The following is a 25,127-nucleotide window of genomic DNA, read 5'->3' as shown; positions in this document are numbered from 1 at the left end:
GGGTGGGAGCAGGTGCAGCCCCCTCCTCCCAACAACCCAAAGGGCACCCATGGGTGGGAGCGGGCGCAGCCCCCTCCTCCCAGCAACCCAAAGGGCACCCATGGGTGGGAGTGGGTGCAGCCCCCTCCTCCCAGCAACCCAAAGGGCACCCATGGGTGGGAGCAGGTGCAGCCCCTCTTCCCAGCAACCCAAGGGGCACCCATGGGTGCCCTTTCCAAAGCAGGAGAGCAGGATCACCACCCTGTGGGGTGGCTGGATCCACTCGGACAGGGAACAAGCCAGGACCTGAGGGTTCCAGCAGCTCCTCTGTGACCCTCTCCCCACTTCTCCTTGGCAAAGCCCCTGGGGGACATTAACCCCTGTCGCTGTCCCCCAGGCTCGGGCACCTCCGTGGGGCCGCCAGCTGCAGCCACATAAAGAAGGGGAACAGAGGAGCTCTGTGTGCCGGCAACGCCGGGATTGTGCCGGAGCAGGGGGGGGCTCACAAAAGGCAGGAAACGCCACGAAAAGTCTGGCACAATGGAGTCGGAAATGAGAACTTTGCTCTCGGGTTTCCACGGATCCATCCTATGGGGAAAATGAGGAGGGGGGATACGGTATTTGGTGCCAAGTCGTGGGAGACAGGGTGGCATTCTTCAGTCACCGGCGGGAAGGTGACACCCTCCCGCCCTCCACTTTCCCCAACAGCTCAGTGATGCTTTTCTTGCCCCATTTTGGGGGTCGTTTCTGGTTGTGCAGCTCTTTGGAGCATCTCACCCGTTTTCTGTGGGGTTTTTTTCAAGCCTTTGTCCATCCTCATCCTCTTCCAGCCCCTCCGCGGCCCTGAAGACCCCCGGGGGGGTTCTAAGGGGGTGCTGAGGGGTTGGAAGATGCTGCTGGATGCACCTTCCATGTCTTGGGAGGGGGTTTGGGGTGCAGAAGGGCTGGAAGATGCTGCTGGATGCACCTTGCATGGCTTTGGGAGGGATTTTGGGGTCCTGAGGGGCTGGAAGATGCTGCTGGATGCACCTTCCACGTCTTGGAAGGGATTTTGGGGTGCAGAAGGGCTGGAAGATGCAGCTGGATGCACCTTGCATGTCTTGGGAGGGATTTTGGGGTGCTGAGGGGCTGGAAGATGCTGCTGGATGCACCTTGCATGGCTTTGGGAGGGATTTTGGGGTGCTGAGGGGCTGGAAGATGCTGCTGGATGCACCTTGCATGGCTTGGGAGGGATTTTGGGATGCAGAGGGGCTGGAAGAGGGTCCCCTCCTTGGAGACACCCCAAAATCCTGCTGGGTGTCCCCCTCCTCTCTCAAGGACCCTGATTCCATTACAGGGACCCCCCTCCAATCTTAGGGCCCCCCCTGCACCCTCTTATGGACCCCCCTCCCATCACAAGGACACCCTCTCCCTCTTAGGGACCCCACCCTATTAGAGGGACGCCCCCTCCTCTCTCACGACCCCACCACCATTACAAGGACCCCCCTTCCCATCCTAGAGACCCCCCCCAATACAGCTACCCCTTCCCCCCTCTTAGAGGCCCCCTCTCACCACAGACACCCCGTTGCCCACCCCGTGCCCCCCCGGCGGGGCGCGGTGCCCGCGGGAAGGGGCGGCCCATTCCATGGGGAGGGGGCGGCCCCAGTTTTGGGGGGGGTGGGGGGGACGGCCCCAGTTGGGAGGGGGGGGGGGCAGCGCATGCGCAGCCGCCCCTCGCCCTGCGCCGGGCAGAGCGGAGCGGGCGCGGGTTCGGGGCCGCTGCGGGGCAGGTGCGGGGCGGGCGGCACCGGCGGCACCGGCGGGGGGGCCGCGCCCGCCGCCAGCCGCGATTGGCCCGGCCCGGCCCTGCTCGGCCCCCTCCGAGGGGAGCCCGGCCCGCTGCCCCCCTCTCCGAGCCCCTCTTTTAAGCCCCCGGTTGCCGGCGGGGTGTTCGGCTCCACCGGCGGCGATGAATCCCGGCGCGCCGTGAGCGCGGACCAGGTACGTGCGGGACCGGCACCGGCACCGGCACCGCCCGCGCTGCGGGGACGGCGCTGGGGATGGGGACACCGACACCTGCACCGGCACGGCGGCAGAGGGATGGATGCGGGCCGGGGGTGCGGGGGACGCGGGGATGGGGACAGTGACACTGACACCAGCACCGGCACCGGTACGGCAGGAGCGGGATGGATGCGGGCTGGGGGTGCGGGGAACGCGGGAATGGGGACAGTGACACTGACACCGGCACCGGCACCGGCACCGGCACCGACACCGGTACGGCAGGAGCGGGATGAATGCGGGCCGGGGGTGCGGGGGACACGGGGATGGGGACAGTGACACCGGCACCGGCACCGGCACAGCAGGAGCGGAATGGATGCGGAATGGGGGCGCGGTGGGGATGCGGGGGGCGAGGCCCGGTGTGGGGCATAGGGACAGTGACACCGGCAGCGGCACCGGCACCGGCACGGCGGCAGCGGGATGGATCCGGGCTGGGGCCGCGGTGGCGATGCGGGGGCTGGCGGGGCCGCGGGGCCCGGTGCGGGGTATGGGAACGGTGACACCGACACCGGCACCGACACCGGCACAGCAGGAGCGGGCTGGGGACGCGGTGGGGATGCGGGGGCTGGAGGAATGCGGGTCCTGGTGTGGGTCATGGGGATGGTGACACCGGCACCGGCACCGGCACTGGCAGCGGCACGGCAGGAGCGGGATGGATCCGGGCTGGGGGCTCGGTGGGGATGCGGGAGCTGGAGGAATGCGGGGCCCGGTGCAGGTTATGGGAATGGTGACACCGACACCGGCACGGCAGGAGCGGGATGGATCCAGGCTGGGGGCTCGGGGGGGATGCAGGAAGGGGCAGGGGGTGGCACGCGGGTCCCGGTGCCGGGGATGGGGACAGTGACAGCGGCACCGCTATGGCAGCAGCGGGATGGATCCAGGCTGGGGGTGCGGGGGGATGCGGGAACGGGGGACACGCGGGGCTCGGGACGGGGGGACACTGGACACCGAGGTGGACAAGGATGAGGGATGGTGGCCCCGGGGTGGGGGAGATGCTGTGACTGAGGGCTGGGGACGCTGAGGGGTGGGGACCTGTCAGGAATGGGGGTGCTGGGGTTGGGGATGGTGGGGCTGGAGGGGACACTGCAGGGATCAGGAATGGGGTTTGGGACACTGGGACAGGTGGACATTGGGGGTGTGGCCGCTGGGGTTGTGGGCACAGCAGGGCAGGGGGACAGTGGGGACATCAGGACAGGTGGGCACTGCGGGGACCAGGACTCTCGGGGTCTGGGGTCACTGGGAGTGAGGCTGAGAGGGGCTGGGGGACTCCAGCATGGGGACAGGCTTGGGGACACCTGCACTGGGGACAGTGGGACAGGCAGGGCTGGGGCACACCGTGCCCTGAGCCCCCCCAGGAGGTGGCAGTGAGACGGTGGGCAGGGGGACAGCGTGAGGGGTGGCAGGAGAGCAGTGGGTGCTGGCGAGTTGGTGCCACCAGGGTGTCACCCCCCTGCGGTGCCAGAGCCGGGTGTGCCTCGGCCACCCCATTCCCTGTTGGTGCTGCCAGTGTCTCCCTGGCAGGTCGGGAGCCGGGAAGTTCCCTGTCCCGGGCTGCCAAGGGGCTGGCAGGGCTGGCAGAGTGCTGGGTGCTGAGCACGGCGGGCAGGATGAGCCCCACCCGCGTGTCCCAGTGGAGGGACCGGGATGGGTGGACGTGGCTGCGGATCCCGGTGAGGGGCTCGACAAACCCACCACCCCCGGGGGGACGGTGCCAGGGGCCTGGCTCTGTGCCAGGCCCACCGGCCCGGGGGTCTCCTGGCTGGTTTTGGTGCCGGGCACCGTCGCTGTGTTGGGAGCCGCTCAGGATGCGTGGCCAAACCCCCCTCAGGGGATGGAGCCGAGGGCTCTGCCCGGTCTGCGCTGGCCTTGGGGCTCCGACGGAGCTTTCCTGGGGACAGACAGAAAGCGGGGCAAAAAGAATAATAAAAAAAAAAAGAAAAGGAGAAAAAAAATCTAAAATAAAGGCTGCAGACTGTCTGCCTAATAAAAATCGCACCCAGCAAAGGGCCCATATTGGACGGGATCACAGTTTCCCGAGGTGCTAATTTATTCTGGCAGGCTGGGGGGAGAGGGAAGCATCACGTTGCCTGTGAGATGTGACGGCAGCGAGGTTTGCAGAATTCCTTTGTTGTGGGCAGAGAGGAGGGGACGCGGAGCCGGCCCCGCCGCCGGGGCTCCTGCCACGGTCGTGCGGCCCCGGGGGGACACTCGGCGGACCCCCCTCCCCGCCGGGGCGGCGGAGGCATCGCTGGGAGGGAGGTGGGTGCTGCGGGGGGGAGGCGGTGGCTCCGGAGGGGTTGGGTGCGGGGGTGCAGGATCAGCCCCTTTGGGGGGTACCCGCTGGGTAGGTGGGCACTGAAATGCTGAGTGTGCGCGTTGGTGGCACTGGAGTGACCCGTGGGGATGACAGAGGTCACAGGGTCTGTGTCCTGGCTGGGGGGAAGAGGGGGCACCCTCAGGGATGGGGCATGCCCAGAGTGGGGGGATACCCATGTCCAGCTGCAGCCAGGCTGCCTGACTGGGTGGGCAGTGCCCCCTGTGCCCTCCCACCGATCCCAATCCCGTGTTCCCACCAGTGTCCCAAATGTCCCCTCTGCTCCGTGGAGACCCCGAGATTTGCAGCCACCCCCAGCCCAACCCAGGGCTCGGGGCGCGCTGGGGCGAGAGGTGACCCCCAAACTGTCCGGGTGGTCCCGGCGCCCACCGGCCTGTGTGGAATTAAGCTATGTTTCAGCTCAAGCTAATCACCAACCCCGGCTTTGCATATTCATGAGAAATATGAATTATTCATGAGGTGACAGCAAGTGACAGATGTGAAAATGTTCACCCGGGTTTTGGAGGGGGGCGGGGGGCGGTTTGCACCGGCGTTATTTTAAATTTCTCTCGTCTGCCGCTCCCCTGGTTGGGCTGGGACGCTGAGGGACAGGGACAAGCTCCTTGTCACCCAGGGGGCCCGACCACGTGGCATCGAGGACGTCACCGTGACATGGCCCTGACTGCAGAAAGAGACCCCCGCTGCCGAATTCAACCCCTGGTGCTCATGCTGGCACTGCCACCCTCCCTTGCCTGGCCACCCCCGTGCCACCCTCCTCACCTTATCCCCGTGCCACCCTCCTCGCCTCTCTGTCACCGCTGGGGATGGGTGGTGATGCCCACATGGCCGAGCATTCCATGGAGGGGGGGGATTCCAGCTGGATCCTGCCCCAGTGGGATGGGGCTGGTGCTGCTCCTCGCTTTGGCACACGGGGTGGTGGTGCTGAGCCTCTCCTGCCTGTGTTGGGCATCCAGGACCCATCCAGGACCACCCAGGGCTGATCCCGGTGGCTCCTCACTTTGGCACACGGGGTGGTGGTGCTGAGCCTCTCCTGCCTGTGTTGGGCATCCAGGACCCATCCAGGACCACTCGGGGCTGATCCCGGTGGCACGGGGGATCGGGACGTGGCCGTGCCAGCCCTTGGGCTGCCCCACCGGCGCTGCCGGGGCTGGTTTGTGGGTTAGTGGATCAAGAGGAGGTGGGAGGGACAACGTCTCAATAACTAACGAGATGCCGGGGCTGGGACGGCACTGCCTGTCTGAGGACAATGGGGTGGTGGGAGGGGATGGTCCTCGAGCGGGGACACCACGTGTGGTGGCTCCGGCACTGGCGGAGCCCATCGTGTCACTTGTCCTGACCTTGGGATAAACTTTCTGCTGGCTCAGCACATCGGCAGGCTGGGAGGGGCGGCAGCGGCGGGGCCGGAGCGGGGCTGGGGGGCCGGAATGTGGCGGGGACACGGAGCAGAGCCACGGTGCCACAGGGAATGTGTCCCCTCACATGTGTCAGGGACAGGGGTGCCAGCTGGGTGGCCCCAAGGCATGGCAGGGGCTGTGTGTCCTGTGCTTGGTGTGGGACCCCCCACTCATGGTCAGGTTACCCCAAGGAGGCAGCGGTTGCTGCTGCCCTTCCCTTTCCCTTCCCTTTCCCTTCCCCTTCCCCTTCCCCTTCCCTTTCCCCTTCCCCTTCCCCTTCCCCTTCCCCTTCCCCTTCCCCTTCCCCTTCCCTTCCCTTCCCTTCCCTTCCCTTCCCTTCCCTTCCCTTCCCTTCCCTTCCCTTCCCTTCCCTTCCCTTCCCTTCCCTTCCCCTTCCCCTTCCCCTTCCCCTTCCCCTTCCCCTTCCCCTTCCCCTTCCCCTTCCCCTTCCCCTTCCCCTTCCGTCCCTTCCCGACATGCCGATGTCAGGGGAGGTGACGGTGCAACTGGAGCCACACAGTCCTGTGACCCCCCCCAGCAGCACCCACTGCCCCGGCCCTGCCACCCCGGGGTGCCCCCAGTGGGGTCAGGACCACCCCATCCCTCCAGCCCCGCCCCGCAGCCTTTGGGTGCTGATTGGAAATCCAAACTGCAACTTTAGTGTTTAACATTTAAATAAACTCCGCGTGTTTGCTCAGCGAGGACCGGCCCTGAGTAAACAGCCGAGAGCTCGGGAGAGGATTTAAACTCCTCACATTAACGCGGCTCTGCGGGGTCTCTCCCCATTCCATCCCACCATCCCGATGTGGGATGTGCCACTTGTGCCATCCTGGTGGCCCTGAGTTGTCACTGGGAATGGGGAATGCTCTGCTGGGAGCTCCATGGGCCAGGGAGGAGGAGGATGGAGAAGAGGAAAGTCTCAGGGATGCCGCGGGAAGGTGGCAAGGATTGAGATCCAGTCGCTGTTGTCCCACGTGGGGAATTGCTTTGTTTGCCTTTTGATGGGAAAAAAATTCCCTGGAAGTTGCACAGAGGGAGCATCGAGGGATGAGGAAAAGAAAATGGGTGAAAAGACCAAGAAGTCTTTCAAAAAGTGAAAAGATCCCAAAGGGTAGTTTGAAGCCCTGGGATGTGTGTGAGCACCACCCAGGGCACCCTTTTCCCTTGGAGCCGAGTGCCCTGGATGTTCCCTTCCTGCACCCACTGTGCCCTTCCATCACCCACCGCCCCCATCCTGCCCCCAGCAGGTCCCGGGGGGTTGGTTTGTGCTGGGAAAGCTCCTGGACACTCCAGAAAGTCAGAATTAGCACTTCAATGGGCAGAACTGGAACCTCCCGAGCCAGACCGTGCCAAGCAGTTCATTTTCCCCCCTGTAGTTGGAAAACAGGGAAAAGTTTGGCGCTGCCGAGGCCGCGAGATGGGGAGATTTCCCTCCTGGAGCATCTCGGAGAGGGGATGAAGGAGGCGCTGTCGGTGCCCCGGAGCAGCCTCGGGGCTGCTTTGGGAATGCTCAATTCCCGGAAAACGCAACTGGGAAAAGGCACAGCCCAGTCCCTGCTCCTCACCACGGGGATTCCCTCCATGCCCAGGGTCAGGTCACCTCCTCCTCTTTTCTCAGCAGTTGGATTCGGGGGCAGAACGCCCCGTGGAGCTGCCGTGGGAGGGAAGGGGCTGCCAACACTTTCTTCTTCAGAAGAAATAAGATAAAACCCGATTTTGCATCCCCTAAAAGGCCCTTTGCCAGCACAGAACACGGGGCGGGGGGCGGGGGGCGGGGGGGTGTCTCCTTTTTTCTCATCATTTTGCTCTTTCTTTCTATTTCTGGCCCATGAAAGCACAGAAGGGACAGAATGAGAAATAAAGGGTTGGAAAATGGAGCATCAGGGATGGGGGAACTGATGGGATGAGGGAGAGCCTCGGCCCTGGGCAACTGGGAGAGGGATGGAGCACTCCTGGTGTCCCCACAAAGGCTGAGTGATCCCCAAATTGCTGTCTGGGAAAGGACAGGGGGTGATGTTGGAGCTGGAGGGGACCAGCAAACCCCAGGGTGGATCTGCTGACACCTGGAAGGTCCAGGGTCTGGTCTGAGTTCATAGCTGAGTGGTGCCAAACTCCTGCATGGCCCTGTTTGGGGTCTGAGGGTGCTGCTTGTGCCCCTGCTGCCTCTGCTTGCCTGGATTGGTGCCCAAAACCAAAGCCTGAGTGGGGCTGTGGCGTGGTGAGGTCTGGGTGATGGTGGTGTTGGCACCCAGGTGGTGGTTGTGGTGGGAACTGAGGGATGGTGGGCACCAGGTGATGGTGGTGGTGGTTGGAGCTGAGTGATGGTTGTTTCTGTGCCTGGTGATGGTGGTATGAGCCAGATCATGATGGTGGTTGGCACCTGGTGATGGTTTCACCCATACCAGGTGATAGTTGTGGGCACCAGGTGATGGTTTCACCCATGTCATGTGATAGTTGTGGGCACCTGGTGATCGTGGTAGGGACTGGGTGATGGTGGTGGGAGTGGGAGTTGGGTGATGGGTGTTTCCATGCCTGGTGGTGGATGTTTCTGTGCCTGGTGATGGTGGTGTGATCCAGGTGATGGTGGTGATGGGCACCTGGTGATGGTTTCACCCATGCCAGGTGATAGTTGTGGGCACCTGGTGATGGTTTCACCCATGCCAGGTGATAGTTGTGGGCACCTGGTGATTGTGATAGGAACTGGGTGCTGGTTGTTTCTGTGCCCTGTGATGGTGGTGCAATCCAGGTGATGGTGGTGATGGGCACCTGGTGATGGTTTCACCCATGTCATGTGATAGTTGTGGGCACCTGGTGATGGTTTCACCTATGCCAGGTGATAGTTGTGGGCACCTGGTGATCATGGTAGGAACTGGGTGCTGGTGGTGGAAGTGGGAACTGGGTGATGGGTGTTCCTGTGCCTGGTGAGGGTGGTGGAATCCAGGTGATGGTGGTGGTGGGCACCAGGCGATGGCTGTGCCAGTGCTGGGCGGGTGCTCTGTCCCCCTTCCCCCTGAGCCCACATGATGTAGCAGATCCTCACGGCGCTGCAGCCGAGCAGATGGAGGGAGATTCCAGCCCCTTTGTGCTCCGGCAGCACCCGCCGCATGTTAATGCCAGGGCACCGCCGGGGCTCCAGCGCTGCCAGCGCTGCCACTGCCAGCCTGGGGGGCTGCGGGACCCCCAGGCTGGCCCACCATGGGCACACATGTCCCACCTCCAGCAGCGCAGCGGGTGCATGCAGAGACATTCCCGTGGGTGGCAGTGGTGGCAGGGACACACAGGGACGACCCAGCTGGTGGTGGGCACATCCCGTCCCCCGTCCCGATCTGATTCTGAGAGTGAAAACGAACTCCCTCTGACGGCACCTGCTAAATGAGGCTAATCCCGCTCCCCCCGCCGCGATTTATGGCCCGATGGCACCGCCGACCCAGCCGGGAGCGGGCGGGGGGCGACCTCCCACGCCCCTGCTCTGGTTGCAGGTCAAGGATGGTCCATGTGATGGGCGATGCCACCTGCTGGGTCCTGCTCGGGCTCTGCCTCCTCCCCATCGCCGTCCTGGGTAAGTGTCCACGGCTAATTAACCGCTGAGGGCAAACAGCAGTAAATAATGAACTAACGGCCAGAATAAATCGTGCGGGTGAATAATAACCCGGGGAGGACTCGGGTTGGGAGCCCCCACATCTCCCTGCCGGAGGGATTAGAGAGGGAGAAGCTCCTCAGGCGACCCCCCCGCGCTGGGTTCCCCCGCAGGCGAGACCTTAAACCCTTAATCCCGCTGGCGGCACCCCCGGGCCCCTCCCCACGGCCGAACTGAGCCCCCTGCGGGGATTTGCCGTGGCTCTGACAGTGCCAGCCCGTGTTCCCCCCCGGCCCCCATGTGGGGACATCGCCGCGTCCTCCTGCGCGGGGGGGATTTGGGATCCCCCACCCTGGAACCCACCCCTGGAACCCACCCCGTGCGTCTGCCAGAGAGCCGAGGGTTTGGGGTGCCGTGGAGAGTGGGGAGTCGGGGGCAGGAAGGTACAGCGGGGGATTAGTGGCCATCCTCGGTGCCCAGCTGGCCCCGCTCCGTGGGGAGCATTCCCTGACCCCGCTGTGGGCAGGGGGATCCGGGCCAGGGGGGGTCCGAGACGGGGGGGATTTGCGGCGGCGGAGCTGGGAGTCTGCACAGGCTGGGGTGGGATTAGTGCGGGAGGAGGAGGAGGAGGAGGAGCAGGAGGTCATGGTCCTGCCATGCCTTATCCCAGCATGGGGGTGGCTTTTCCGCTGGTGCCACCGCGGTTGGGCAGCCCCAAGGGATCCCCCTCCGGGGGCAGGGATGGGGAGTGCCGGTATCCCGGTGTGGGTCCCGGGGGTGCAGAGCGGTGGGTGTGGGGGCTGAGGAACCTCATCTGGGTCGGGGTTTCAGCCCCGAGGGGCCGATTTAATGGGCAAAGCCGGGCTCCAGCCACCAGGCAGGGCGGCTGCGCTTTACCCCTCTCCATGCCCCACCCTGGGGTGCTCAGGGGTAGCCCCACACCCTGCGATGCCCCCGCTGTGAGTAAGGTCCCTGCAGCAGCCCCCGCTGCCCATCCCGCTGGTATCGGGCACCTCTCCCCGCAGGCTCCCAGGCCGATGGGAAGGTGATCCACATCAGCAGGGTGCAGCACCGGCCCGTGCGCGTGGGGCTGGGCGAGCGTGTGGCACTGCCCTGCCTCTTCCTGCTGCACCCCCCGGCCTCGCTGGGGCCCAACGAGCCCCCCGCCCCGCCCCGCGTCAAATGGAGCAAGGTACGCTCGGCCACCGGTCAGAGGGAGGACGTGCCCATCCTGGTGGCCAAGGACAACGTGGTGAAGGTGGTGAAAGCCTATGAGGGCCGCGTGTCGCTGCCCGGGTACGGCCGTGACCGCTCCAACGCCACGCTGGAGCTGCGCGGGGCCCGCGCCAGCGATGCGGGTCTGTACCGGTGCGAGGTGGTGGCGGGCATCGAGGACGAGCAGGACCTGCTGCCGCTGGAGGTGACGGGTGAGCGGGGCCCTGGCACGGCACGGAGGGCACGTGGGGCACGGCGGGGCGGGGTGGGCGCTGTGCGGGTTGTGCGTTCCGTGTGTGCCATGCGGGGTGGGGGAGATGTGAACCCCAAAGGGCTGAGAGCCCCATGGACACGCTGCACCCCATGGACACCCTGCACCCCATAGGGATGTGAGCCCCATGAACACCCTGCACCCCATAGAGGTCTGCACCCCATGGACAACCTGCACCCCAGAGGGCTCTGCATCCCATAGATCTGCGCACCCCATAGGGCTGTGAACCCCACGTACACCCTGCACCCCGTGTGCTCCCTGCACCCCATAGGGCTGTGAGCCCCGTGGACACCCTGCACCCCATGGACACCCTGCACCCCATGGACACCCTGCACTCCACAGGGTTGTGAGCCCCATGAACACCCTGCACCCCACAGGGCTGTGCACCCCATGGACACCCTGCACCCCATAGAACTCTGCACCCCATGGACACCCTGCACCCCATAGAACTCTGCACCCCATAAACACCCTGCACCCCATAGAGCTCTGCACCCCATAGATCTGCGCACCCCATGAACACCCTGCATCCCATAGAGCTGTGCATCCCATAGGGCTCTGCACCCCATAGAGCAGTGCACCCCATAGAGCAGTGCATCCCATAGGGCTGTGCACCCCATGGACGCCTTGCACCCCACGTACTCCCTGCATCCCATGGAGCCACACACCCCATAGAGCCGTACTCCCCATAGAGCAGTTCACCCCGTGTACTCCCTGCAGCCCGTGCCTCCTCCCGCACCCCGTGCCATCTCCCGCACCCGCTCCCTCGCAGGTGTTGTGTTCCACTACCGCCCCGCGGGCGAGCGCTACGCGCTGACCTTCGCCGCCGCCCGCCGCGCCTGTCGGGACAATTCGGCTGCTATCGCCTCCCCCCAGCACCTCCAGGCCGCCTTCGAGGACGGCTACGACAACTGCGACGCGGGCTGGCTGGGCGACCAGAGCGTGCGGTGAGTGTGCGACACGGGCGGGGCTGGCGGGACCCTCCCGCGGAGCCGCTGGGACCCTCCCGAGGAGCTGAGCGCCCACCGTGCCCCTCTGTGTGGGCATCCCCCCACACTGCCCCTCTGTAAGGACATCCCTTCACTGCCCCTCTGAGTGGGCATTCCCTCACACTTCCCCTCCGTGTGGGCATCCCATCACTGCCCCTCTGCGTGGGCATCTCCTCACACTGCCCCTCTGCACAGGTACCCCCTTCCCTTCCCCTCTGCACAGGTACCCCCTCCCCTTCCCCTCTGCGCAGGTACCCCCTCCCTTCCACTCTGCACAGGTACCCCCTCCCCTTCCCCTCTGCACAGGTACTCCCTCCCCTTGCCCTCTGCCCAGGTGCCCCCTCCCCTTCCCCTCTGCCCAGGTACCGCCTCCCCTTGCCCTCTGCCCAGGTGCCCCCTCACCTTGCCCTCTGCACAGGTACCCCCTCCCCTTCCCCTCTGCACAGGTACCCCCTCCCCTTGCCCTCTGCACAGGTGCCCCCTCACTATGCCCTCTGCACAGGTACCCCCTCCCCTTGCCCTCTGCACAGGTACCCCCTCCCCTTGCCCTCTGCCCAGGTGCCCCCTCACCTTCCCCTCTGCCCAGGTGCCCCCTCACCTTGCCCTCTGCACAGGTACCCCATCACACAGTCCCGGCCCGGCTGCTTTGGGGACCGCAACAGCCTGCCCGGTGTGCGGAGCTACGGCCGGAGGGAGCCCGGGGAACTGTACGACGTGTATTGCTACAGCCGCGAGCTGCGAGGCAAGGGCTGCGGGTGGGGAGGGGCCAGGGGGGCTCAGGGGGCACGGCATGGGCAAGAGCACGGCTGAGTGTTCAGGGGTGTCCCTCCATGGCCATGGCATGGGCAAGAACACAGCTGAGTGCCCAGTGGTGTCCCTCTGTGACCATGGCACAGCTCGAGCACAGCTGGGTGCCCAGGGATGTCCCTCCATGGCTATGACATAGCTGGGTGCCCAGGGATGTCCCACCAGAGCCATGGCACCACTGGGTGCCCAGAGATGTCCCACCATAGCCATGGCATGGCTGGGAGCACAGCTGGATGCCCAGAGATGTCCCACCATAGCCATGGCACAGCTGGATGCCCAGGGATGTCCCACCATAGCCATGGCATGGCTGGGAGCACAGCTGGGTGCCCAGGGATGTCCCACCATAGCCATGGCATGGCTGGGAGCCCAGCTGGGTGCCCAGGGATGTTCTCCCATAGCTGGGAGCACAGCTGGGTGCCCAGGGATGTCCCTCCATGGCCATGGCACAGACAAGAGCACAGCTGGGTGCCCAGGTATGTCCCTCCATGGCCATGGCACAGACAAGAGCACAGCTGGGTGCCCAGGGATGTCTCACCATAGCCATGGCACTGCTGGGAGCACGGCTGAATGTTCAGGGATGTCCCTCCATGGCTATGGCATGGGCAAGAGCACAGCTGAGTGCCCAGTGGCGTCCCTCTGTGACCATGGCACAGCTGGGAGCACAGCTGGGTGCCCAGGGATGTCCCACCATAACCATGGCACAGCTGGGTGCCCAGGGATGTCCCACCATAGCTGTGGCAATGCTGGGAGCACAGCTGGGTGCCCAGGTATGTCCCACCATAACCATGGCACAGCTGGGTGCCCAGGGATGTCCCACCATAACCATGGCACAGTTGGGTGCCCAGGGATGTCCCACCATAGCTGTGGCAATGCTGGGAGAAGAGCTGGGTGCCCAGGGATGTCCCTCCATAGCTGGGAGCACAGCTGGGTGCCCAGGGATGTCCCTCCATGGCCATGGCATGCCTGGCAGCTCAGACTTCTCCATTCCTCCCTCACCTGCTGGGGTTTGGCTGCAGGGCTGGGTGCCAGGGCCATGCCAGCACTCTGTGCCATCCTTGGCACAGCATGGCCACAGTGCCCAATGCAGGAGGCACCACTGGGCTCAGGGCCATGGGAACCATCACGGCTCTCTGTGCCCATGTCCCCAACGCCTCTGCTCTCTTGCAGGGACGGTGTTCTACGCCACGGTGCCAGGGCGCTTCACCTGGCAGGGCGCCCGCAGGCACTGCCGGAGCCGGGGGGCATCGCTGGCCACCACGGGGCAGCTGTACCTGGCGTGGCATGAGGGGCTGGACCAGTGTGACCCGGGCTGGCTGGCAGATGGCAGCGTGCGGTACCCCATCAGGGTGCCCCGCAGGAAGTGCGGGGGAGACACCCCGGGGGTCAGGACCCTCTACCAGTTCCCCAACCGCACCGGTTTCCCTCCCGCCGCCTCCAAATTCGATGCCTACTGCTATAAAGGTAAGGGGCACCAGCCATGATGCCACCGAGCTCCCTCCCAGACCCCCCACCAGCCCTGGGATTCCCTTGGGAATCAGCGGGAGTGGCCGGGAAAATTGCTATGGATGAATATTTAATTGGGGAATTAATGAGATCAACGAGGAGAGCGACGGCGGGAGGGAGCCCAGCGCTGTGTGCCACCCTGGCTGGGTGTGAGGCTGGGGAATGCAGTGCCTGGCACTCGAGGGGGGCTGCGGGACCCCACTCATGCCCTGGATGCCCGTGACGCCCGTGGTGTCACCGCAGCCGCAGGGCAGAGCGACACGGAGGAGCCGGTGCCATCGGTGCCACCCGCGCTTGACCCGCCGGGCAGCGACAACGTGCTGGTGGAGCACAGCGAGGACCTTGGCACCTCGGGGGACACCCGGGACACCCCACGAGACCCCCACGAGCTCCTGCCACCGCTGAGCCAGGAGGAGGAGGAGGAAGAGGAGGATGAGCAGCTGCGCCCGGCGAGCGCCAGCCCCGAGGCAACAGCACAGCGTGGTGACCTCCCGGGGGGTGCCCTGGCACCGGGCGAGGGGACACCCCCGCAGCCCACCACGGCCTCCTCGCTGGCATGGCCCCACGAGGAGGAAGCTCTCAACGTGGTGGATCGGGCACCGGAGAGCTCCTGGCAGGATCTGGCCAGTGCCAGCCCAGCACTGCTGGCACAAGAAGACCCTGAGGAGCCCCTCGCCACCCTCCTGACACATTCCCAAAGCCCAGCCCGGGAGCACGTCACCAGCTCATCACTGGCACCACCTAGGGTGGGGACAGTCCCCAGCACGGCAGCAGAGACCACCAGCCCCCCACCCACCAGCTCCCACACCCCGAGGAGGAGCCACGCTGGGCTCAACGGGCGCTACTTCCAACTCCAGCAGCAGAGCCGGGACCCCGCGGTGCCATCTGGGGACCCCGCGGTGCCGTCTGGGGACCCCATGGTGCCATCTACAGACCCCACGGTGGTTGGGGACCCAGAGACGATGGTCACCCAGGCGCCAGTCCTGGCGCTGGAGGCGAAGGGAGCTGCAGCCAACGCGGTGGAGACGTGGAGCATCCCCCGCGCTGGCACCGCGAGCCTCCGGCGGGAGGGCCCCGACGTGTCCCCCAACGAGGTTCAGGAGGACATCGGTGCCCGTAAGTGATACCCAAAATCGGCCCGGGGGTCCCAGCGGGGGCTGCACCAACTTGGGGGCCCCATGGCTGTGCCATCTCTTGCAGAGCTGATGGCATCGACCACTGCCCCGCAGGCGCCGATCCCGAGGGATTCGCCGCGGGAATTGTGGAGCCCCCGCAATGCCGAGAGCCCCCCAGGGACATCCCCTGTGCCCTCCCCATCCCTGCCAATGTCTGTGACTCCCCACGACGCTCTCGTCCCAACGGATGGGGCTCGGCCCCACATCCCCAGCGCCCGTGGGGACTCCCCGCGGCCACCCGCGGATGCCACCGAGGACTTCTCCGGGGACACGCAGTCCCAGGAGGGCGGCGGCTCCGTCCCAGCGTGGGCCCCGCTGCCTCCAGAGCCGCTGGTGGCCGAGGGGCCCGAGCCGGTGCCGCAGCCCCGCGGTGACAGCAGTGACAGCAGCGGTGCCCCAGGCGAGGGCTCGCTGGAGAGGCAGAGGAAAGCGGTGACCCTCCTGCAGCCTGTTGGCACCTCCATGGGTCACCCAGCTGGCACCTCCGTGGGTCACCCGGCTGGTCCTTCCGAGGGACACCCAGCTGGCCCCCCCCGAAGGTCACCCGGCTGGCCTGTCCGAGGGTCACCCAGCTGGCCCCTCCGAGGGTCATCCAGATGGCCTGTCCGAGGGTCACCCAGTTGGCACCTCCGAGGGTCACCCAGATGGCCCCTCCAAGGGTCACCAGGCTGGCCTGTCCGAGGGTCACCCAGCTGGCACCTCTGTGGGTGACCCGGCTGGTCCTTCCAAGGGTCACCCAACTGGCACCTCCAAGGGTCACCTGGCTGGCACCTCTGAGGGTCACCCAGATGGCATCTCCAAAGGTCACCCAGTTGGCACCTCTGAGGGTCATCCAGATGGCCTGTCCAAGGGTGACTCAGCTGGTACCTCCGAGGGACACCCAGTTGGCACCTCCGAGGGTCACCCAGCTGGCACCTCTGAGGGTCACCCAGCTGGCACCTCTGAGGGTCACCCTGCTGGCCCTGGCGAGGGTCACCCAGATGGCCTGTCCGAGGGTCACCCAGCTGGCCCCTCTGAGGGTCACCCAGATGGCCTGTCCGAGGGTCACCCCACTGGCACCTCCGAGGGTCACCCAGATGGCCTGTCCGAGGGTCACCCAGCTGGCACCTCTGAGGGTCACCCAGATGGCCTGTCCAAGGGTCACCCAGCTGGCACCTCTGAGGGTCACCCAGCTGGCCCCTTTGAGGGTCACCCAGATGGCCTGTCCGAGGGTCACCCAGTTGGCCCCTCTGAGGGTCACCCAGATGGCCTGTCCAAGGGTCACCCAGCTGGCACCTCTGAGGGTCACCCTGCTGGCCCTGGCGAGGGTCACCCAGATGGCCTGTCCGAGGGTCACCCCGCTGGCACCTCCGAGGGTCACCCAGATGGCCTGTCCGAGGGTCACCCCGCTGGCACCTCCGAGGGTCACCCAGCTGGCCCCTCCGAGGGGCACCCGGCCACCCCCGACCCCAGTGAGGGGCTGGCACAGCCCAGCTGGGAGCAGCCGGAGGGTTACGGAGATGTTGGGAAAGGCTCAGCCCAGCCCAGCAGCGGAGCAGCCGCGTCCCCCCCGGCCTGGGATGTCCCCTCGCTGTCGCCTCCCCCCGTGGCCACCGAGGTGACCCCGTGGGCCAGCACGGAGCGGCCGGTGGGGGCAGCGGTGCTGGAGGCGGTGGCTGAGGAGGGGTCCACGGGCTTTGCCCCCGCAGCCCCTCATGCCACCAGCCACTCTGTGCCAGAGCTGGGGGCACTGGAGCAGCTCCTCCTGCCCACCCCGGGCCCCCCGGGGGTCCCCAGACACGAGGACACCCCAACATCCCCCAGCCAGGAGGATTCCTCCGGGGAGGCGAAGAGTGAAGAGCCCCCCACACCCCTCGGCTCGGCCACCCACGGCCCTCAGCCATCACCCACTGCCCCCCACCCCTGGGTGGCACAAACACCCGAGGCCCCGAGCGTGGGGCTGCTCTTGGAGCCCTCCGCGGCCACAGAGTTGGGGGGCACAGGGGGGTCCCTGCTGCTGGAGGCTGACAGCGGGAGCGGCGACGAGCCGGGGCTGGAGGAGCGGGAGCTGCTCACCTGGGTGGGCACCGGCAACGCCAGCGGGCACGGTGAGCTCGGGGTCGGCGTGCTGGGGGCACCCGGGGCTGATGGGCACACGGGCTGGGTGGTGGGAGCTTTGTGCTGGCCCACCGGGTGGGGTTGGAGAGGGAGGTTTTGAGGGGTTTCTCTCCTTTTACCCAAACCGGTTCACTCGCTGCCAACTGGGAGCAGATGGGAGAGGGTGGGGTGGGGGCAGGGAAAGGGTGGGTGGCACAGTGCCCCCCCCGCCCTGCTCAGGGCCCCCCCTCCCACCCCGCAGCCCCGTCAGACCCCTGCCAGAACAACCCCTGCCTGCACGGCGGGACCTGCCGTGCCAACGGCACCGTCTGTGGCTGCAGCTGCGCCCCCGGGTTCACCGGGGAGAACTGCGAGATCGGTGAGTCCTGGGGCACCCCGGGGCACCCCTGGCACAGGGACATCCCCAGCACTGCCCTGGCACAGGGACATCCCAAACCCTGCCCTGGCACAGGGACACCCCAAACCCTGTCCTGGCATAGGGACCTCCCCAGCCCTGCCCTGTCACAGGGACACCCCAAACCCTGCCCTGGCACAGGGGCATCCCAAACCCTGCCCTGGCACAGGGACATCCCAAACCCTGCCCTGGCACTGGAAAATCCCAACACTGCCCTGGCACACAAACATCCTAAACCTTGCCATGGCACAGGGGCATCCCCAGAACTCCCCTGGCACACAAACATCCCAAACCCTGCCCTGGTGGAGGGGCATCCCAACCCTGCCCTGTCACAGGGGCACCTCGAGCCCTACCCTGACACTGGAAAATCCCAAACCCTGCCTTGGCAGCAGAGCACCCCAAACCCTGCCCTGGCACACAATCATCCCAAACCCTGCCCTGGCACAGCCCAGAGCAGCGGCCACGGGAATGGGGCTGCAGTTCTAAGTCCTGCAGAACCCCCATCCTCGGTCACTGGAGGGGGCAGTGGGCCGGGTGGGTGGTGTGGGGATGCCAGGAGGGTCTCCCCGTGCCCACAGTTCCCGCTGTGCCCGCAGACATCGACGACTGCCTGTCCAGCCCGTGCCAGAACGGCGGCACCTGCATCGACGAGGTGAACTCCTTCGTGTGCCTCTGCCTGCCCAGCTACGGCGGCAGCCGCTGCGAGAAAGGTGGGGAACAGCCCCCGATGTGCCCACACACCCCTGGGTGTGTCACCACGGGGTGGGTGAGACCCCCACGAGGACAGCGAGACCCCCACGGGGACAGTGAGACCCCCACGGGGACACCGCCCAGCCCCTGTCCCTTTGGGAGGGGACACAGGAGTCCTGCATGATGAGGAGCTGCTCCCTGAGGGACTGGGCTGCGGCAGGGGGGGCTCCCCTTCGCTGTGCCCACTGTGCCCATGTCCCCGCAGACACGGAGGGCTGTGACCACAACTGGCACAAGTTCCAGGGGCACTGCTATCGGTACTTCTCGCGCCGGCGCTCCTGGGAGGACGCGGAGCGGGACTGTCGGCGCCGCTCCGGACACCTCACCAGCATCCACTCCCAGGAGGAGCACGGCTTCATCAACGGTGGGTGGGGGGGTCACACCCCCTCCTGCACCCCTGGGTGCTGCCCCCCTGCCCGTGCGAGCCGTGGGTGCCTCTCTCTGCAGGCTTCGGGCACGAGAACACCTGGATCGGGCTCAATGACAGGATAGTGGAGCAGGATTTCCAGTGGACCGACAACACCGGCTTGGTGAGACCCTCGGAGGTGCCAGGGGGGCTCAGGGGGCAGGGCAGGGGGTCTCACCCATCCCATGCCCTACAGCAATACGAGAACTGGAGGGAGAACCAACCCGACAACTTCTTTGCGGGGGGAGAGGACTGTGTGGTGTTGGTGTCCCACGAGATCGGCAAGTGGAACGACGTGCCCTGCAACTACAACCTGCCCTACATCTGCAAGAAAGGCACAGGTACCACCGAGGGGTCCTGCCCCGGGGCATCCCCACCCTCAGCACCCTGTGTGCGTGTCACAGCCCCGGGTGTCCCTGTGTCACAGCCCTGGGTGTCCCTGTGTCACAGCCCCGGGTGTCCCTGTGTCACAGCCCTGGGTGTCCCTGTGTCACAGCCCCGGGTGTCCCTGTGTCACAGTCCTGGGTGTCCCTGTGTCACAGCCCCGGGTGTCCCTGTTCACATCCCACAGCCCTGGGTGTCCCTGTGTCACAGCCCCAGGTGTCCCTGTGTCACAGCCCTGGGTGTTCCTGTGTCACAGCCCCAGGTGTCCCTGTGTCACAGCACCCTGTGTCCATGTCACAGCCCCAGGTGTCCCTGTGTCACAGCCCTGGGTGTTCCTGTGTCACAGCCCCGGGTGTCCCTGTGTCACAGTCCTGGGTGTTCCTGTGTCACAGCCCCGGGTGTCCCTGTGTCACAGCCCCGGGTGTCCCTGTGTCACAGCTCCAGGTGTCCCTGTGTCACAGCACCCTGTGTCCATGTCACAGCACCCTGTGTACGTGTCACAGCCCCGGGTGTCCCTGTGTCACAGTCCTGGGTGTCCCTGTGTCACAGCCCCGGGTGTCCCTGTGTCACAGCCCCGGGTGTCCCTGTGTCACAGCACCCTGTGTCCATGTCACAGCCCCGGGTGTCCCTGTGTCACAGCCCTGGGTGTTCCTGTGTCACAGCCCCGGGTGTCCCTGTGTCACAGCACCCGTGTCCATGTCACAGCCCCGGGTGTCCCTGTGTCACAGCCCCGGGTGTCCCTGTTCCCATCCCACAGCCCCGGGTGTCCCTGTGTCACAGCTCCGGGTGTTCCTGTGTCACATCCCACAGCCCCAGGTGTCCCTGTGTCACAGCCCCGGGTGTCCCTGTGTCACAGCCCTGGGTGTTCCTGTGTCACAGCCCCAGGTGTCCCTGTTTCCATCCCACAGCCCCAGGTGTCCCTGTGTCACAGCCCCGGGTGTCCCTGTGTCACAGCACCCTGTGTCCATGTCACAGCCCCAGGTGTCCCTGTGTCACAGCCCCGGGTGTCCCTGTTCCCATCCCACAGCCCCGGGTGTCCCTGTGTCACAGCCCTGGGTGTTCCTGTGTCACAGCCCCGGGTGTCCCTGTGTCACAGTCCCAAGGTGTCCCTGTGTCACAGCCCTGGGTGTTCCTGTGTCACAGCCCCAGGTGTCCCTGTGTCACAGTCCCAAGGTGTCCCTGTGTCACAGCCCCGGCTGTCCCTGTGTCACAGTCCCAAGGTGTCCCTGTCCCTATCCCACAGTCCCAGGTGTCCCTGTGTCACAGTCCCAGGTGTCCCCATTCCTATCTGACAGTCCCAGGTGTCCCTGTTTCCATCCCACAGCCCTCGGCATCCCCTTCTGCAGTCCCAGGTGTCCCCATTCTGCAGTCCCTGCTGTCCCCATCCCACAGTCCCAGGTGTCCCCATCCCACAGTCCCTGGTGTCCCCATCCCACAGTCCCAGGTGTCCCCCTCCCGCAGTCCCTGGTGTCCCCATCCCACAGTCCCAGGTGTCCCCATCCCACAGTCTCTGCTGTCCCCATCCCACAGTCCCAGGTGTCCCCATCCCACAATCCCTGCTGTCCCCACCCCACAGGGCTCACCATTCCCATCCTGCTGCATCCCCTCCCACTGTTCCCAGCATCCCTGTCCCCATCCCACCGTCTCTCTCTGGGAGCCTCCTCATCCTCAGCAAACCTCTCCCAGCCCTTCTCCTGGACAAACTCCAGCAGTTCCCCTAAATCTCCCTTTTCCCTTTCTTTGTCCCAATCAATTCCTCCCTCAGCACTTGAATTTGTTTAATCTGCCACCATTAAACCCATTAAGTTCCCATTCCTTATCTTGGAAGTTCTATTAACCTCCAGCTGCCACTTGTGTGCTCCTCCCCAACCTGCGTGTTAGTGATGGCCCAATAAGGCCATTAATTAGCAAATTAAATCCTGGGGACACCTCAGTGCCACCCTGATGGGGGAGTCTCTCCTAAAGCCATCACCACTGGTGGCAGGATGTCCCCTTGTCCCCTGCTGGGGTTGGGGGGGCTGACAGGGAGAAGCAGTGACAGTGGCAGGGTGTCCCCTTGTCCCCTCCCAGTGACTGGAAGGCTCACAGAGAGAAGCAGTGACAGTGGCAGGATGTCCCCTTGTCCCCTCCCAGTGATGATGGACCTCATGGGTGTCCCCTCCCGGTGACTGGGAGGCCCACAGGGAGAAGCAGTGACAGTGGCAGTGTCCCCTTGTCCCCTCCCAGTGATGGGGAGCTCCTGGAGAGAACCTGTGACAGTGGCAGAGTGTCCTCTTGTCCCCTGCTGGAGTTGGGGGGGCTCATGGAGACAACTGGTGGCAGTGGCAGGATGTCCCCTTGTCCCCTCCCGGTGATGGTGGAGCTCACGGGTGTCCCCTCCCAGTGATGGGGGGAGCTGACAGGGAGAAGCAATGACAGTGGCAGGATGTCCCCTTGTCACCTCCTGGTGATGGGGTGGCTCACAGAGAGAACCAGTGACAGTGGCAGGATGTCCCCTTGTCCCCTGCTGGGGTTGGGGGGGCTGACAGGGAGAAGCAGTGACAGTGGCAGGGTGTCCCCTTGTCCCCTCCCAGTGACTGGAAGGCTCACAGAGAGAAGCAGTGACAGTGGCAGGATGTCCCCTTGTCCCCTCCCAGTGATGATGGACCTCATGGGTGTCCCCTCCCGGTGACTGGGAGGCCCACAGGGAGAAGCAGTGACAGTGGCAGGATGTCCCCTTGTCCCCTCCCAGTGATGGGGAGCTCCTGGAGAGAACCTGTGACAGTGGCAGAGTGTCCTCTTGTCCCCTGCTGGAGTTGGGGGGGCTCATGGAGACAACTGGTGGCAGTGGCAGGATGTCCCCTTGTCCCCTCCCGGTGACTGGGGGACTCACAGAGAGAAGCAGTGGCAGGATGTTCCCTTGTCCCCTCCCACTGATAGGGAGCTCTTGGAGAGAACCTGTGACAGTGGCAGGATGTCCCCTTGTCCCCTCCTGGTGATGATGGACCTTATGGGTGTCCCCTCCCGGTGACTGGGAGGCCCACAGGGAGAACCAGTGACAGTGGCAGGATGTCCCCTTGTCCCCTCCCGGACAGTGGGGGACTCACAGAGAGAACCTGTGATAGTGGCAGGATGTCCCCTTGTCCCCTCCCAGTGACTGGGGGGCCCACAGGGAGAACCAGTGACTGTGGCCAGATGTCCCCTTGTCCCCTCCCAGTAACAGGGGCGTGACAGAGCTCTGTGTCCCCCTCCCCAGTGCTGTGTGGGCCCCCCCCGGAGGTGGCCAACGCCTTCCTGGTGGGGAAGAGGAAGGAGAAGTACAACATCCACTCCAGCGTGCGCTACCAGTGCCAGGAGGGCTTCACCCAGCGCCACGTGCCCACCATCAAGTGCCACAGCACCGGCAAGTGGGACCGGCCCAAAATCCTCTGCACAAAACGTTAGTGGGGCCGGGGCGGCGCTGGGGGGTCCCGGATGGGGGGATTCAGGGCATCGGTGTGCCCAGGGGGGCATCGGTGTGCCCAGGGGGGCATCACTGACCCCCCCGGTGTCCTGCCTTGCCCCCTTAGCCAGGCGGTCGCACCGAGCGCGGCGGCACCACCACCACCGGCACAACCACCCGCACCACCAGCACCAGCACCACAAACCCCGCAAGGAGCGGCGAAAACACCGCAAGCACCTCCGGCTGGACTGGATGCAGGAGGGGCACTACTTCTAAAGCCGCGGGGACCGGAGCACAAGGGCCGCCCCCACCGCGGGATGTGGTGACATTTCCAGGCCCCTTCCCGATCCCCCCCATCCTCTTTTATAACCCCCTTTTGGCTTTAGCTCCTTAGGATGCCCCTCCCCGTAGGGAATAGGACCCGGAGGGGGCGGCTGCGTGTGCGTCCCCAGCCCTCCCTGCATGCCCCAAGCTCAGCCCCCCGGCCCGGGGTGGACCCCCCAGTCCCGCACAGGGACCCCCAATCCCGTACAGGGCCCCCCCCAGCCCCGAACAGGGATCCTCCAGCCCCGTGCAGGGACCCCCCAGCCCCGCACAGGGACCCCCCAGTCCCATACAGGGACCTCCCAAGCCCCGAACAGGGATCCTCCAGCCCCGCACAGGGACCCCCCAGTCCCGCACAGGGATTCCCCAGTCCCGCACAGGGATCCCCCAGCCCCGCACAGGGACCCCCCAACCCCGAACAGGGACCCCCCAGTCCCGCACAGGGACCCCCCCAGCCCCGAACAGGGACCCCCCAGCCCCGTGCAGGGACCCCCCAGCCCCAAACAGGGACCCCCCGAGTCCCGAACAGGGACCCCCCAGTCCCATACAGGGACCCCCCAGTCCCGAACAGGGACCCCCCAAGCCCCGAACAGGGACCCCCCAGTCCCGCACAGGGATCGCCCAGCCCCGCACAGGGATCGCCCAGCCCCGAACAGGGACCCCCAGTCCCGCACAGGGATCCCCCAGCCCTGCACAGGGACCCCCCCAGTCCCGAACAGGGATCCCCCGAGTCCTGAACAGGGACCCCCCCCCGGTCCCGAACAGAGACCCCCCAGCCCCGAACAGGGACCCCCCAGCCCCGAACAGGGACCTCCCAGTCCCGCACAGAAACCCCCCCAGCCCCTCACAGGGACCCCCCAGCCCCGCACAGGGATCCCCCAGTCCCGCCCAGGGATCCCCAATCCCGCACAGGGACCCCCCAGCCCTGCACAGGGACCCCTCAGTCGCACACAGGGACCCCCCCAGCCCCGAACAGAGACCCCCCAGCCCCGAATAGGGACCCCCCAGCCCTGCACAGGGACCTCCCAGCCCTGCACAGGGACCCCCCCAGCCCTGCACAGGAACCCCCCCCCACCCCCGGCTGGGCTCTGACCCCGTCCCCAAAGTGGGGGTTCAATCAGGCAGCCCCTCCATGACCCGCCTCGGCTCTCGAGTCGGGTGACTGATTTTTTTTTAGCAGCCCCCCCTTCTCCTGCCCCAGCACCCCGGGCCTGCCCACGGGGCACCCCCGCAGCCGGCACAGGGTGGGCACGCGGTGCCCCCGGGGCTGTGCTGCCCCCCTTGCCCCCTCTTTGGGGTTGGGTGGGGGGGGTTTTTCCCCCTTTTCCCGTTCGTTTCGGGTCCCCCCGTTGGAGTTGCGTGTGTGTGTGTGTACGGCGCTTTCTGATCTCTGCTGTTTGCGATGTGACTGCCGCGTCCTGAGCCCCCTCCCCACCCACCCCCCGAGCCCCCGTTTCTGACTCTGCCTTTCTGTACTGCTGGACATTTTAATAAATTTTTTTAACAGTTGAGCGACCCCGACCCTGCACTTTTCTGGGGCCGTGGAGACCCCCGGGAAGGAGCCCCTGTGTCCTTTGCCCCGCCGTGTCCTTTGCCCCTCCGTGTCCTTTGCCCCTCCGTGTCCTTTGCCTCGCCGTGTCCTTTGCCCCTCCGTGTCCTTTGCCCCTCCGTGTCCTTTGCCCCGCCGTGTCCTTTGCCCCACCATGTCCTTTGCCCCACCGTGTCCTTTGCCTTGTCCTTTGCCCCACCATGTCCTTTGCCCTGCCTTGTCCTTTGCCCCTCTGTGTCCTTTGCCCCGCCGTGTCCTTTGCCCCTTCGTGTCCTTTGCCCCTCTGTGTCCTTTACCCCTCCGTGTCCTTTGCCATGTCCTTTGCCCCTCCGTGTCCTTTGCCCCGCTGTGTCCTTTGCCCTGCCTTGTCCTTTGCCCCTCCGTGTCCTTTGCCCCACCGTGTCCTTTGCCTTGTCCTTTGCCCCTCCGTGTCCTTTGCCCCACCATGTCCTTTGCCCCTCCGTGTCCTTTGCCCTTCCGTGTCCTTTGCCCCACCGTGTCCTTTGCCCCACCATGTCCTTTG

General features: G+C 65.7%; 1 protein-coding gene across 1 annotated transcript; it reads left to right on the top strand.

The window, feature by feature from the left end:
• Nucleotides 1-1,695: 1,695 nt before the first annotated feature.
• Nucleotides 1,696-23,254, top strand: NCAN (neurocan). Its single transcript, XM_071578004.1, has 16 exons — nt 1,696-1,959; nt 9,225-9,304; nt 10,348-10,749; nt 11,578-11,752; nt 12,409-12,536; nt 13,769-14,062; nt 14,348-15,220; nt 15,305-15,765; nt 16,010-17,366; nt 17,618-17,734; nt 18,367-18,480; nt 18,726-18,884; nt 18,968-19,050; nt 19,123-19,267; nt 22,546-22,728; nt 22,863-23,254. Exons 2-16 carry the CDS (start codon nt 9,232-9,234, stop codon nt 23,123-23,125), a joined length of 4,827 nt encoding a protein of 1,608 aa, XP_071434105.1. The 5' UTR covers nt 1,696-1,959; nt 9,225-9,231; the 3' UTR covers nt 23,126-23,254.
• The last annotated feature ends 1,873 nt before the right edge of the window (nt 23,255-25,127 follow it).

This window comes from Pithys albifrons, chromosome 27 (genome assembly GCF_047495875.1).
Source record: "Pithys albifrons albifrons isolate INPA30051 chromosome 27, PitAlb_v1, whole genome shotgun sequence".
Taxonomy (NCBI): domain Eukaryota; kingdom Metazoa; phylum Chordata; class Aves; order Passeriformes; family Thamnophilidae; genus Pithys; species Pithys albifrons.
Note: the sequence above shows the minus strand (reverse complement) of the source record. Positions and strands in the feature narration are given on the sequence as shown.